Raw genomic sequence first — 16,178 nt, 5'->3', positions numbered from 1 at the left:
CATCCAGTCTGACCATCCGCAGTAACTATTCTCTCTTTCTCTCTCCGAGAGATCCCACGTGCCTATCCCAGGCCCTCTTGAATATAGAAACATAGAAACCTGATGGCAGATAAATGCCAAATGGCCCATCCAGTCTGCCCATCCGCAGTAACCATTCTCTCTTTCTCTCTCTGAGAGATCCCACGTGCCTATCCCAGGCCTTCTTGAATGCAGACACGGTCTCTGTCTCCACCACCTCTTCTGTGAGACTGTTCCACGCATCTGCTACCCTTTCTGTAAAAAAAGTATTTCCTCAGATTACGCCAGAGCCTATCACCTCTTAACTTCATCTTATGCCCTCTCATTGCAGAGTTTCCTTTCAAATGAAGGAGACTCGACATGGAAGTAGTGGGACTGTTGGGAAACAGCGATCATAACATGATCAAGTTCAAAGTTGAAGTAGGAATACCAAAGGGAAAGAGAACCACAGTGACAACTTTCAACTTCAAGAAAGGAAACTATGAAGCAGTGAGGGTAATGGTAAGGAAGAAACTCAGGAACAACACAAAGAAATGGCAGACTGTAGAGCAAGCCTGGTCTTTATTCAAGGACATGGTAAGCGAGGTGCAAAATCGGTATATCCCCAGATTCTGAAAAGGGTGCAAAAAGAGCCGAACAAAAGACCCGGCGTGGATAACTAAAGAAGTGAAGAAAACAATAGGGGATAAGAAGAATTCATTCAAGAAATGGAAAAAGGGCAAAACCGAGAACTGGAAAGAACACAAGAAGTATCAAAAAGAATGTCACCTCGTGGTTAAAAAAACAAAAAGAGAATATGAAGAGAGGCTAGCCAGAGAAGCATGAAATTTCAAACCGTTCTTCAGATATGTTAAAGGGAAGCAGCCGGCTAGGGAGGAGGTGGGACCGCTGGATGACGGAGATAGGAAGGGAGTGGTGAAGGAGGAGAAAGAAGTGGCGGAAAGACTAAACATGTTCTTTTCGTCAGTATTTACATAAGAAGACACATACAATATACTGGAACCTGAATAAATCTTCAAAGGAGACCAAACAGAGAAATTAACATACATGGAAATAAGCCTTGAGGATGTACACAGGCAGATAGAAAAATTAAAAACTGACAAATCGCCGGGTCTGGACAGAATCCACCTTAGAGTATTGAAAGAACTAAAGGAGGAAATAGCGGAACTACTACAGCAGGTTTGTAATCTAACCCTGAAAACAGGCGTGATCCTGGAGGATTGGAAGATAGCCAATGTTACGCCCATCTTTAAAAGGGATCGAGAGGTGGCGCGGGGAACTACAGACCGGTAAGTCTGACCTCGGTTTCGGGGAAAATGGCGGAAGCGCTGATAAAAGATAGCATCTAGGAGCATCTAGAGAGGCATAAACTTATGAAAACAAGCCAATATGGCTTCTGCAAGGGAAGATCGTGCCTGATGAACTTATTGCACTTCTTCAAAGGAATTAACAAACGGATGGACAAAGGTACCCCATGAACACCTACTTAGGAAACTAAAGAAACATGGGGTGGAAGGAGACGTACACAGATGGATCAAGAATTGGTTGGCGGGCAGAAAGCAGAGGGTAGGAGTGAAGGGCCACTACTCGGACTGGAGGAAGGACACGAGTGGTGTTCCGCAGGGGTCGGTACTTGGACCGCTGCTATTCAATGTATTTATAAATGATCTAGAAATGGGGACGAAGAGCAAAGTAATAAAATTTGCAGATGACACCAAGCTATTTAATGGGGCTAGGATTAAAGAGGACTGCGAAAATTTACAAAGAAACCTGAACAAACTAGGGGAGTGGGCGACAAGATGGCAGATGAAGTTCAATGTAGAGAAATGTGAAGTTCAATGTAGAGAAATGTAAAGTCTTACACGTAGGAAACAGAAACTCGAGGTACAGCTACATGATGGGAGGGCTGTTATTGAGTGAGAGTTCCCAAACCCCACCATGAAACCACACCCATGGATCCTTCTCCTTCTTCTCTGCTCATCCTCCAACATCTCCTCTTGCGTGAAACCTCCCCCTCCTAACTTATTGAACCCCATTACTGTCAGTCCCACCTGCCCTGGTGCCATAATCCCCACGCTTTTGCGCACCAGAAGTCACCCCTCCAAGAAAATCCCCCGAGGAATCAACCACGCCTCCTTAAAGCCCATTTCCCCGGCCAACCCTCCCAACCACGCCTCTGACTCCCTCACCCCAGTACCGTCTCTCTACTGCAATGCCAGATCTGCATGCAACAAAACCCAAATCCTGAAGGACCTTCTTGAAGATCTTAACCCTGGATTCCTATTCATCACGGAGTCATGGATCACAAAAGACGACATATTCTCTCAAAACGAACTTTGTTCTCACGGTTACCAAGGCCTCTTCTCCCCCAGAACTAATCGAAAAGGAGGTGGCCTGGCACTCCTTCACAAATCATTCTTCGACGTCCAATTGCTAGAAAAGGGCAGCCACGCCTCCCTAGAATACATGCTAGCCTCTGTCAATGATGAACTCCATCCTCACCCACTGGGCATCCTTCTACTATATCGTCCTCCCTCCCCTTGGAATAAATCCTCTGATCTCGTCCTTGAGACCATCACTAACGCATTCCTCAAATTTCAAAGACTACTAATCATTGGAGATATTAACCTTCACATAAACGACACCACCAACAAGGATGTTATCGATTTCAATAATTTCCTCAACTCTCTAGGCTTCCCCCCCCCCCCCCGGCTCTCTTCCCAACCCATGAAAAGGGGCATACGTTAGACCTTATCACCTTCCTCGACCTCACCGATTACAAAACCTCGGTGGACGACACTCGCTGGGAACCTGTCCCTTGGTCCGACCATTTCCTAGGAGCTTTCTGCCTCCCCATCTTCATGTCATACCTCGAACCACCACCACGCACCCCCAATCCCATTACCTTCCGAAAAAAAATTACGAGCGACCTGTTCTGGAACAAATTCCTCAACCTATTTTCCATCACTCCCAATCCTCCAAGCCCTGAATCCAACTGGCTCAACTGGATCACCCTCTCTGAAACCACCTACCGCTCCCTTGCTCCACTATCAACTAAAACCGTCTCCTACTCCCGCAAGGCTCCCTGGTACCTTCCATACCACAGACATCTCAAACAGAAATGTCGAATACTGGAAAGAAAATGGAAAAAATCTAAATCCACCACCGACAGACAGTCCTGGAGGGAGAACATCAAGTTCTATAATACTGAATTAAAAAAATCAAGAAAGAACTACTATGGCAATAAAATCTCCAGATCCAACAACCAAAGTAATACACTGTTCAACATTTGGCGTTCCATATCCTCCAAACATGATTTCGCCACACCCCTCTCCTCTCCATCTGCTGATGAACTAGCAAAATTCTTCAATGAGAAAGTCACCACCTTACGATGCTCCTTCCCTCCAACACCCTCTTATAACTCCCTTGTGCTCGCCGCCCCCAACCCCAATCTAACCGATGCCAACCATATCCCAGCCGATAGATCCTGGACCACCTTCGATCTCGTCTCCGATTCCCAGGTCTCCAAACTCTGCCTCAAGTTAAAATCCTGCAACTGCACCTTGGATCCTTTCCCCTCCTACTTATACGAAAATATTCCCACACAAGCCATCTCATCTCTCACCAAACTTATAAATTCTGCTTTACTCTCAGGCCTATTTTCTGCAGAAATGGGAGTCATTGCCTTATCCCCTCTTTTGAAAAAAGCCGATCTAAACCCCTCCACACCGTCCAGCTATCGCCCAATAGCTAACATCCCTCTCCTGACCAAGATGCTGGAGTCCATCATAGCCACCCAACTCTCATCCTATCTTGAGAGATTCTCCATTCTACTACCCTACCAACATGGCTTCAGACCCAACTTTAGCACTGAATCCCTTTTGGCCTCTTTAATTTCAAAAGTCCAACATCTTCACTCTTGCAACAAGTTCGCTGTCCTTCTTCAATTTGATCTTTCCGCAGCCTTCGACATTGTCCATCATGACATACTAATCCTTCAACTTTCTGAAATTGGCATAAACTCCACAGTCTTAGATTGGTTCTCAAAATTCCTACGTTCTCGCTCCTACTTCGTTAACATGAACGGTATCTACCAGGATCACTGATGTTAAGTATACCGGGGAGTCCCTCTGGGTTAACCTGGCACGAGGTAGTAAAAAATGCCTGTATCTTGGTGTGGTATACAGACCTCCAAGACAACCGGAAAACATGGACGCAGAATTAATTGAAGACATAGAGAATATAACTCTACGGGGTGACACTGTGCTGCTAGGGGACTTCAATATGCCTGACGCAGACTGGAACACATTTTCAGCAGCAACAAGCAGCAGCAGGAGGCTTCTGAACTCCATAAAAGGAGTACATCTCAGACAGATGGTAACGGAGCCCACTAGGGCCCAGACGATCCTGGACCTGGTGCTCACAAACGGGGAAAGCATCTCAGAGGTCTCGGTGGGAGATACGCTAGCCTCCAGCGACCATAACATGGTATGGTTCAACATTGGGAAAGGATCCCCTAAATCAATCACAAAAACAAAGGTGCTCAACTTTCGGGGCGCCGACTTCGCACGTATGGGAGATCATGTTCATCAGACGCTACAGGACCAAGAAGAGACCGACAATGTGGAAACTATGTGGTCGTACCTGAAATCATCCATACACGAAGCAACTAATCGCTACATAAAATCAGAAGATAAACGGCAAAGAAACAACAAACCCCAATGGTTCACTGAAGAGATCTCACTCCTCATTAAGGAGAAGAAAAAAGCATTTCTTTCCTACAAACGCACCCAGAGAAGAGAAACTAAAGTAGAATATAAAACCAGATCGGCAGCGGTCAAAACAGCAGTTAGGGAGGCCAAACGTCGAGTGGAGGAAACTCTGGCAAAAAACATTAAAAAAGGGGACAAAGCCTTCTTTAGGTATATCAGCGATAGGAAAAGGAACACAGACGGTATAGTACGCCTTAGACAACCGGACGGAAACTATGCGGTGGCGGATTCAGAAAAAGCAGAACTACTAAATGAATATTTCTGCTCAGTCTTCACCTGCGAAGCACCGGGACACGGACCACAGTTGATGATAATACAAGACGTAGATGACCCGTTTCAGAACGTTGAGTTCACTCCTGGGGACGTCTACAACGAACTGGCAAGGCTAAAGGTAAACAAGGCCATGGGACCGGACAATTTACACCCAAGAGTGCTCAGAGAATTGAGAGATGTCCTGGCAGAACCGTTGGCGGTGCTCTTCAATCTCTCATTAAGTACGGGGAAAGTTCCGTTGGACTGGAAAACAGCCAATGTCGTTCCTCTACATAAAAAGGGTTGCAAGGCTGAGGCTGCGAACTATAGACCGGTAAGCCTCACCTCAATAGTGTGCAAACTCATGGAAACACTAATTAAGTATAAATTAGATACGATCCTGAACGAGGGAAATCTCCGGGATCCCAGCCAACATGGATTCACCAAGGGTAGGTCATGCCAGTCCAATCTAATAAGCTTCTTTGACTGGGTAACAAGAAGACTAGACTCAGGAGAGTCCTTGGACGTCGTGTACCTGGACTTCAGCAAAGCGTTTGACAGCGTCCCACACCGCAGGCTGCTGAACAAGATGAATTCTATGGGATTAGGACAGACTCTAACTGCATGGGTTAAAGATTGGCTTAGTGGCAGACTTCAGAGGGTGGTGGTCAACGGTACCCTTTCTAAAATGTCAGAGGTGACCAGCGGAGTACCACAGGGTTCGGTCCTGGGCCCACTCCTCTTCAACATATTCATTAGGGATCTGACTCAAGGGCTCCAAGGCAAGGTAACCTTATTCGCTGATGACGCCAAACTATGCAATGTAGTAAACGGCTATAATCTTCAGGATGCTATGGAGCAAGACCTGCGTACTTTAGAAAGTTGGTCCTTGATCTGGCAGCTGGGCTTCAACGCCAAGAAATGTAAGGTCATGCATCTCGGAAACGGAAATCCTTGCAGAACTTACACCCTGAATGGAGAAACTTTAGCAAGGACTACGGCAGAACGAGACTTAGGAGTAATCATCAGTGCTGACATGAAAACAGCCACTCAAGTGGAGAAGGCTTCATCTAAAGCACGGCAAATGATAGGCTGTATCAAGAGAAGCTTCGTCAACAGGAAACCTGAAGTCATGATGCCACTGTACAGAGCCATGGTGAGACCACATCTGGAATACTGTGTTCAATTCTGGAGGCCACATTACCGTAAGGATGTGCTCAGAGTTGAATCGGTTCAGCGGATGGCCACCAGGATGGTCTCGGGGCTAAAGGGTCTCCCGTACGAAGAAAGACTGAGCAAATTGCAGCTCTACACTCTCGAGGAGCGTAGGGAGAGGGGAGACATGATTGAGACATTTAAGTACATCACGGGACGGGTAGAGGTGGAAGATGATATCTTTCTTCTCAGGGGACCCTCGACCACAAGAGGACATCCGCTCAAGCTCAGGGGAGGGAAGCTTCGTGGAGACACCAGGAAATACTTCTTCACGGAGAGAGTGATTGAGCATTGGAACGAGCTCCCAGTGCAGGTGGTCGAGGCACGCAGCATCTCAGACTTCAAGAACAAATGGGATACCTATGTGGGATCCCTACGAGGTCATGCCAAGGGATAGGGTCACTAGGACTGAATGAGCGGGTCAGTAGAGTGACAGTATAATTACAAGGGATAGGGTCACTAGGACTGAATGAGCGGGTCAGTAGAGTGACAGTATAATTACAATTATTCTTTAGGGGGTCAGTAGATTTAAGAGGGTGGGTAAATAGTGTGGGCAGACTTGATGGGCTATGGCCCTTATCTGCCGTCATCTTTCTATGTTTCTATGTTTCTATGTTTATCTCATCCTCCCCTTGGAAACCGATTTGCGGGGTTCCTCAGGGTTCACCTCTATCCCCGATTCTTTTCAACGTTTATATGTCCTCTCTGAAACTCCTCAAACTTTCCCCCTTCGAGACACTCTACACCTACGCCGACGACATTCTTGTCCTCCTCGAGACCGACTCCAACCTCACCAACCTCTCCGACAACATCTCTTCTTGTATAACGAACCTCCAATCCTGGGCTCTCACCGTTCAAATGAAACTCAATGAGACCAAAACAAAACTCCTTTGGCTAGGCCCAAAATTAGATCAGCTGCCCACCCTCATCCCACTATCCTCAGGCACCAACCTGCCGCTTGAACACTCAAGCAAAGTTCTGGGAATCATCTTGGACTCTACACTGTCCTTCAACGATCACCTCAACTCCTTAGTAAAAAAATGCTTTTTCAACCTTCACATGCTAAGAAAAGTCAGATCCTGCTTCCACCAACAACACTTCGCTATCCTCGTTCAATCCATTATTCTTTCTAGACTGGATTACTGCAACTCCATCTACCTAAGCCTAACAAAGAAAAGTCTTCTCAGACTCCAGCGGATTCAGAATACCGCGGCTAAATTAATTTTCGCAAAAAGCAAATTTGACCACGTCTCCCCGCTTCTATCTAAGCTTCACTGGCTCCCAGTTTTCCTCAGGGTCCACTACAAATGCGCCTGCCTAACCTTCAAGTCATTACACGGTATCCTTCCTCCCCTGTTTCCACTATCCTGGCTCTCCGCAAATCCCAACTCCACCAGATCCTCTCAGAAATTCATACTATCATTCCCCTCTTTAAAAGGCATTTCCCATACAGGTAAACTTGGAACATCCCTCCTCTTCAAGATCACCGAGCTGTGGAACAGCTTATCCGCCCCTCTCCGGAGCGCGACCTCCCTCCAACACTTCAGAAAACATTTGAAAACTTGGCTTTTCTCCAAAATGTAACCACTCCCTCCCTCTCCTCTACACTTAATCCCTTCTCTCTCCTCTTATTGCCAAGCTCCTCTTCTTCCCATTGTAACTCCTTTCTTTTGTAATTCCTGTAAACCGTGTCGAGCTCTACTTCTGTGGAGATGATGCGGTATACAAACTTAAGGTTTAGTTTAGTTTAGTTTAGTTTAGTTCCCAAGAAAGGGACTTGGGGGTAATAGTGGACATGACAATGAAGCCGTTGGCACAATGCACAGCAGCTGCTAAGAAAGTGAATAGAATGCTAGGAATAATCAAGAAGGGTATTACAAGCAGAATTAAAGAAGTTATCCTGCCGTTGTATCGGGCGATGGTGCACCCGCATCTGGAGTACTGCGTCCAATATTGGTCGCCGTACCTAAAGAAGGATATGGCGATACTCGAGAGGGTTCAGAAGAGAGCGACACGTTTGATAAAAGGTATGGAAAACCTTTCATATGCTGAAAGATTAGACAGATTGGGGCTTTTTTCGCTGGAGAAGCGGAGACTTAGAGGGGATATGATAGAGACTTATAAGATCACGAAGGGCATAGAGAAAGAGGAGAGGGACAGATTCTTCAAACTTTCAACAACAACAAGAACGAGCGGGAATTCTGAAAAATTAAAAGGGGACAGATTCAGAACCAATGCTAGGAAGTTCTTCTTCACCCAACGGGTGGTGGACGCGCTTCCAGAGGGTGTGATAGGACAGGGTACGGTATTGGAGTTCAAGAAGGGATTGGACAATTTTCTGAAGGAAAAGGGGATAGAAGGGTATAGATAGAGGGCTAGTATACAGGTCCTGGACCTGATGGGCCGCCACGTGAGCGGACTGCTGGGCATGATGGACCTCAGGTCTGACCCAGCAGAGGCACGGCTTATGTTCTTATGTACACATTTATATTACATAGGTATTTAAATGTCTCTATCATATCTCCCCTCTCCCGCCTTTCCTCCAAAATATACTTATTGAGATCTTTAAGTCTGTCCCCATATGCCTCATCACGAAGACCACACACCATTTTAATAGCCTTTCTCTGGACCGACTCCATCCTTTTTATATCTTTTTGAAGGTGCGGCCTCCAGAACTGTACCCAATATTCTAAATGAAGTCTCACCAGAGTCTTATACAGAGGCATCAATACCTTTTTTCCTACTGGCCATACCTCTCCCTATGCAACCTAGCATCCTTCTAGCTTTCGCTGTCACCTTTTCAACCTGTTTGGCCACCTTAAGATCATCACATACAATCAGACCCAAGTCCTGCTCTTCCGTTGTGCACATAAGTTCTTCATCCCTTAAACTATACCGTTCCCTCAGGTTTTTGCAACCTTGCATTTCTTAGCATTAAATTTTAGCTGCCAAATTTCAGACCATTCTTCAAGCTTCGCCAGGTCTTTCTTCATGTCACACCATCCTGCATGTCTTCTCTATTGCAGATTTTGGTATCATCTGCAAAGAGGCAAATCTTACCCGACAACCCTTCAGCAATATCATTTATAAAAATGTTAAAAGAACAGGCTCAAGAACAGAACCTTGAGGCACACGACTGGTAACATCCCTTTTCCTCAGAGCAATCTCCATTGATCACTTCTTCACTGAAAGGGTGATTGATCGATGGAATGGTCTTCCACGCCAAGTGGTCAAGGCCAGCAACATGCTCGACTTCAAGAGACGATGGGACAAACACATGGGGTTGCTACAGAGTTATGCTTAAAAGATGGATTCTTGTGGGAGAGGGGATTCTAGAGTGGGCAGATTTGTTGAGGGAGGGTTCTTGAGTGGGCAGACTTGTTTGGCTGCCGGCCCTTATCTGCTGTCATACTCTATGTTTCTATGTTTCTCTGTCGCCTTCCACTCAACCAGCTTCAGGTTCTGCCATGTGAAGAGCCATTTCTTTCTACTGAAGGTGTTGTCGGCATTCTGGATTAATCAGGAAGTCTGCCTGCCTGCGTTCCAGGCTAGAGGTGTAAAGAAAAAGGACAAATTTTTGGTGGGACTGGAAATGATGAGAGTTCTTCTCTGTTATCTCAAAGTAACGGATGATTTTCAGTTTTCAGATCATCTTTTTGTGCTCACCAGTTCTGGCAAACTGGAAAAGTCAGCTTCTAAAACCTCTATTTCCAGATGAATCTGCATGGCTATTTTGTCTGCATACACTGGCTGTGGTAAGCAGCACCCAGTCTCCTAGAAGGCATATTCTACTAGAAGTGTGGCTTCTTCATGGGCAGAATCATTTGTGGTTCTACCTGGAGAGATTTATAGGGAAGCTGCAGGGTTCACTCTCCATACTTTTACAGAGTGGACGCATCTGCTGCACCCTAGACTCGGGGGACAGCTTTGGTACATCCCACTGGTCAAGATTCGTGTCTCTTTTGCATTGGAAGAGAAGATTAGGTTCTTACCTTGATAATCTTTCCAGTATAAGGAGATGCAAGTGTTGATGCCCGCCCTGTCAGATGTCAATTAAGCCTGTTTCAGGCATGTATGTGTGTCTCCAAAGGTTTGTCTTGGAGCAGCCAAGAGAGTATGAAGGTCATTGTTTTTACACTGTCAATCAAGTACAATAAATGCTGCCTAGGCTCTCCCAAGGACTTTGCCATAGTAAGTTATTGCAGCTGTACAAATGTTAGTGCTGGTTGCACTCAGGTAGGTGGATTTCTTGGGTTCTACCTTTTTGTATTAAGTTTCATGAGGTCTAATTAATTGTCTTTGTTGCAGAGCAGAAAATACCTTATGATCAGGGAGTTCCCCATGCCCTCCTTGTTATTTATCTGCTTTTAGGGGTGATTGATTGTTTTGGTATGAACTGAGGAGATGGGGCACTGCCCATTGACACAAGGAGGTGGAGTTGATTCTTTTTGCAAAAACACATGGGTAGAGGTGAATCTTCTCTTGTTTATTCTCCCTCTCCCCTTCGTTGATAGAGTTGGCCTGACCTTCCTCACTGCTGTTACAATTTTGCATTTTCTGGGGGTCATCTTTTGATACCAACTGCTTTCCTTTGTCACCCCCACACTCTAGTTAAAATATCTAGTAACATATTGCCTGAATTTTTTAACATGTAACCTACATGTCATAGAGAGATGTAGGCCGTCTCTACCATACAGCCTTTTGTTTGTCCATCCTCCAGTATATCTAAAACCTTCTGGTTGACACCAGGCTTTCAACCACTTATTGAACTTCTCTGTATTATGAAGCCTTTCCTCACTCTTACCACAGGTTGAAGGTACTTCAGAAAAGGCTACAGTCTGTACCAATGACTTCAGTCTAGAGGTCTGCATAGGAACGGGGATCGCGGGAATCCTGTGGGTCCCGCAGGAATCCCCCCCTAACCCACGGGACTCCCAAGGGGACCCCCCTCTAGCCAACGGGACTCCCATGGGGATGGAAGGCTTAAGAAGCAGGGTTCGTCCATATAATATAATGGACACGTCAGCCTTAGTAAAAGAGAGGGTTTATAAGTTAATTACCTGAACAGAAAACAAAAAAAGGGTTCCACCAAAGAGATTCCACAAGGAAAACAGCAGCGCAAACACAAAAGAAACTGTGGAATTGATGATCCTGTCAGAAGTAATTGCTGCTTTTTATGGGGACGGGCGGGGATGGATGTAATTCCTTGCGGGGATGGGTGGGGATGGAGAGGATCCTGGTGGGTACGGGCAGGGATGGGTGGGATTTGTGTCCCCGTGCAAATCTCTACTTCAGTCCCTCCCTCTACCTCTGGAACGCTGTCTGTGCTTCCCCCCTCCACACCTTCCCTATATGTTCAATAGCTTCTTTTCCTTTCCCTTCCCTTCTCCCTCCAGGGTGACACAGATGTGGCAGGCATTATGCCAATAGAAAGCATTGTAGTTTGTGTGGGGCCTTGAGCAACTGCACATGCTCAAGAAGTGCTGGGTCCTCTCTTTCAACTTCTTGTTACAGAGAGGAAGAGGTATCGGGTGGACGTTGAGCATGCATAGTAGTTGGCTTGTCTTCCATGGATAAGTTGACTATCCTAGGCAGACACTCAAGTCTTTCTAGTGGTTAGGCTGGCGCTACTCATTAGCAAGTGGGTGATCTCCCTTCCCACTGCTTCCTGGACTTTGTATTTTTATGTTAACCTTGTATACCATAGGATGGAATCTTTGAGGTTTGGCTCCTCCCCTTCTATGTGCTCTCTTTCTTCCAGGCCATTCCGCAGTTTCTGATGAATCGACATAAATTGAACACACCAGCTTTACAGACTTTCTTCAAGAAGTTCTTACCAGTACCTCTCTTTAGTGAGTAACAAACTGGGTATATGGACAGACATATCACAGAATACTTGGATTTTAATAAGGCTTTTGATATCTTTCTATATAGGCTAATAAACTGATAGTTTAGGGTGTGTCCTGAGATAGCTGGATTAGAAACTGGAAGAATGATAGGTAGCAAGGGGAATTGGTATCTGGAGTTTGTTCCTAGAAAACGGGTTCAATTTTTAAAATAAATACTGCCCTAGGAGACCTCCCAGCTGGTTGAGTTTTCAGGATATCCCTAATGAATATGCATGAGAGAGATTTGCATATAATGCAAGAGACAGGTGTGCAAATCTCTCTGAAAGCTCGACCGGCTGGGGGGTCCCTCAGGACAGGGTTAACCAGTGGCCCATTCTATCTTAAGTATAAACCTGAGAGAGAGGATAGCTGGCTCTTTATGTGTCTTGATAAGACCAATCCTCCTCGGTGCTGCCTATGTGACCCTGATGATGGGTTTTGAAACAGCTCACCAGAGCCGTCACAACAGCCCTCTCCACTGCCATTCATGTGACTCAACACAGCTATTTTGCCAGGAAGCTTTCGGACTTCACTGGCACTGGACTCCAAGTCACTTCAGTGATGGAGCCCTGCACTCGGATTCAGCTCCTGGCAGAAGACAGAGCTACAGCAATGTCGAGCCACCCTCTTATTTCCATGTGTACAGACAGATTACCGAAAGTTTACTAGGATTAATTGTAACAGGTCTCTGGGTCTCGCCGCCCTATATATAAAGACACACTGCAGACCTCACAGCATACCTGAAGAAAGCCAAAGCATGATGGCTGAAACATCGGTTCTTTCTACACAGATGCGGTGAGACCTGAAAATCTGCTACAATCATGACGCCAGTCACGGAAGCCTAAGAGAATATTTACCAGGATTATTTCTTTTTTTCAGATGACATTACATAATACACATAGTAGATGCGGCAGATAAAAGACCTGTATGGCCATCCAATATGTAGAGGTATTTAGATAGGACTGAGCTGCGAAAGCTTGAGGAGTGTTCAAAGGGAGGTGAGCTGCTGATGCTACAACAGGAGAGAGATCTCGGGTGGCCAAATAATTGTACAAGGTGATGGGGACAGGTGTAACCATAGAAATAAGGAGGTGATAATCACTGGTGAAACTTCATCTGGATTAGTGGGCTAGATGGATATGTGCCTAAGGGTGTAAAATGTGGTTTTTGGATAGTATATAATTTCTTTATAATCCATATCTTATTATATTTTAATGAATGTAATAATGTTGAAAATAATCAATTAAAAAAAAAAAGAAACTTCATCTGGACTACTGCGCATGTCTAGAGGCTGCAGAGAGAAGAGCCGCCAAAAGTCCTCCGAGACTTCTGGGTCTTAATTACTCCAACTGCAGCAGGAGAAGGGATAGCAATTTCCACAGTCCTATTGTTACCCTAACGCTGTGCAACTGCTACTGACATAGTGACCAACAGTAGGGCTTTTGCATTTGCTAGTCAAGTATCAGCTATTACACTGGCTTGAAGGAGGTTTTTATGCCGAAGAAGTGATTTACGAAGGGTTCCTTCCCTCCTTTCAACAGGTAGCTGTATTGTTTTCCTAATTTGGTTCACAGCTAAACAGTGGGGTTCCCCAGAGATCTGTGCTGGGACCGCTGCTTTTTAACATATTTCTCAATGATCTAGAGATGGAAATAATTAGCAAGTTGTTCAAAGTTGTTAAATTGCAAGAGGACCTTGGGAGACTGGGCGTCAAAAGGGCAGATGATGTTTAATATTAACAAGTGCGAAGTGATGTGTGTGAGAAAGAAGAACCCAAACTATAGCTACACGATGTAGGATTCCAGCTTAGGAGTCACCACCCAGAAAAAGGATCTACTTTGAAACCCTCAGCTCAGTCTGCAGAATCTTTAGACTTAATTAGAAGAGAAATGGAAAACAAAAAGGAGACTTGTTATAATGCTCTCTTATTGCTCCAAATACTTTGTGCAATTCTGGTTGATGCATCTCAGAAAAAAATATAGCGGAATTAGAAAAGGGACAGAGAAGGGCGACAAAAATGATAAAAGGGATAGGAGAATTTCCTTATGCAGAAAGGCCAAAGCGGCCTGGAGAAGAGACAGGTCCATTCTGGATTGTATTCTCAAAACTCACTGTGCATTTAAACATGGATGCTAAACCAGTCCTAAACGATTTAGCATCCAAGTATTTTACTAAGTATTTATGCTTAAGGCCTCTCCCCCTGAGCCAATCAGGGCCTTAGGCCCCTCCCAGTGCATCACAGGGGAAGGGGAAGGCCTGCCATTTTGAAGAGGTGGGCCTGCTGGCCAGAAGGAGTTGGCATCCCTTCAGCTGTAAGGAAGGGGGGGATGTTGGGGGGCCCCAGCTGCCTGCCAGCAGGAGGGCATCCTTCTGGCTGTCTTTCGATTTAAAGGTATGGGGGGGGGGGGGGGGGGCCCAGAGGGACCCTGGTGGCAGGAGGGAGTGGACATCAAGGCTCTCCCTGCCAGCTTAGCCGATCGCGGCAGAGGGAGCCCTGGTCAGCTGAGCTAGCAGGGAGAGCAGCAGCCATGGGCATGTTGGGTGGGGTTTTTTTTGTCATTTTTGATAGGAGGGAGGAGCTGTACTTATTACTCTGAGCATTGCTAAGCACAGTTCCCCCCCCCTCCTTTACTGGCAATTCTCCGCACAAATAACATGCACATAATTTGTATGCTATTATCCTGAGAATCGCCCTTAAAAGTAAAATTGCTCCCACTACAGCCACTACAGTGGGACAATAGAGTGTTAAGTGACCTCAGGGTTACAAGGAGCAGTGCTGGGAGGAATGAGGGCCAGAGCCTGGGAGAAAGACAGAGGATCCTTAGCTGGGGGGGAGGGAGAGCAAGTTCTGTTGCTAGGCTATAAGGGGAGATTCTAAATTTTCAGCAGTGCATGTGAATGGATAGCACGGGAAGAGATTAGGTGCTGCTTCTAATTGGTGGGATTGAGCTCACTCTGAGTTATATTGGCTCCGAGTCAGTTAACCCTTCCTTCTGTAATCTTAGTGTTACCGGCTAGACTCTGTATTTCTTGAACAACTCTCTGGAGATTTAAGCCCATAGCGCGCACCTTACTTATACATCTTAACAAAAACACTTAAACTTGAGCAAATGCCCACATCAAATGGGGGCCGAACAGGCATCGAGAAGCAACTCAAGAGTTTAGTTCAGTAGGATTTAGCACAGCAGATCTCAGCATTCAAATTTAAATTGCTATTCAGCTGAATTTGATTCATGTATTCAGGCCCAAATCAAATTGAATCTGAATATTTGGTACAGCCCTAATTTGTACAGAGCCTTACTAGACAGTAAAACCTTAAGGTACCAATAATTTGGCCTAAACAAGGGACCATGAAGGTCTCAAAAACGATGCAAATACTCCAGTTTTTCTAGGTGCATATACTTTGAATCTCTTGGACTGGCCCCCACATCCACCTGCATGTTCGCACTTGCTCACTGATCTGACCAGTAATGCCTAGCTTGCCCTGGAGTGGAAAACCAGGTACCACCTGGGGAAATAGGAACCTGGGAGTCATCAGTAAGCCAGTTTCAGCAGTCATCCGGCTTGTACCTGCAAATATTAGGAAGTAGATAGCAGCCAGCAGTAGTGAACGGTTGTTTGCCATCACCAGCATTATTCCTGGATATTTGATGCCAGAACCTTGTCCAGTTTTATGCAGCTGGTTATTCAGCACTAAACTGCATAAGTGACACTGCATAAACATACTGTATATACTTGAATATAAACTGAGATTTTGGGGCCAAAAATATGGGGGTCTTGGCTTTTATTTGAGTCATCGCCCACTTGCCCCTCTCCTGGACCTGTTGCACCATATGGCCTGGTGGGGTTGGCCCAGACATGAAGGATCCTTCCTGTCCTGGCCGACTCTGCTAATTTTTTTTTACCTTCCTCCCGCCAACCCCCGTGTACCTTTTTGAATCCCTGGTGGTCCAGCAGTGTACCGAGCAGGAGCGAGTATTCCGCATTCCTGCCCTACACTGAGCCCCTCCCTGAATGGCCGCCTCGAGTTCTC

General features: G+C 45.8%; 1 protein-coding gene across 1 annotated transcript in view; it reads left to right on the top strand.

The window, feature by feature from the left end:
* Positions 1–16,178, top strand: part of SFXN4 (sideroflexin 4) — a 69,030-nt gene that overhangs the window by 34,060 nt on the left and 18,792 nt on the right. Inside the window, exon 10 of the mRNA XM_033941986.1 lies at positions 12,019–12,109. Coding sequence (XP_033797877.1) covers positions 12,019–12,109 — 91 coding nt within the window. The remainder of the gene's footprint in view (positions 1–12,018; positions 12,110–16,178) is intronic.

Source organism: Geotrypetes seraphini, chromosome 4, assembly GCF_902459505.1.
Source record: "Geotrypetes seraphini chromosome 4, aGeoSer1.1, whole genome shotgun sequence".
NCBI classification, from domain to species: domain Eukaryota; kingdom Metazoa; phylum Chordata; class Amphibia; order Gymnophiona; family Dermophiidae; genus Geotrypetes; species Geotrypetes seraphini.
This window is presented reverse-complemented; position numbering and strand designations above follow the sequence as displayed.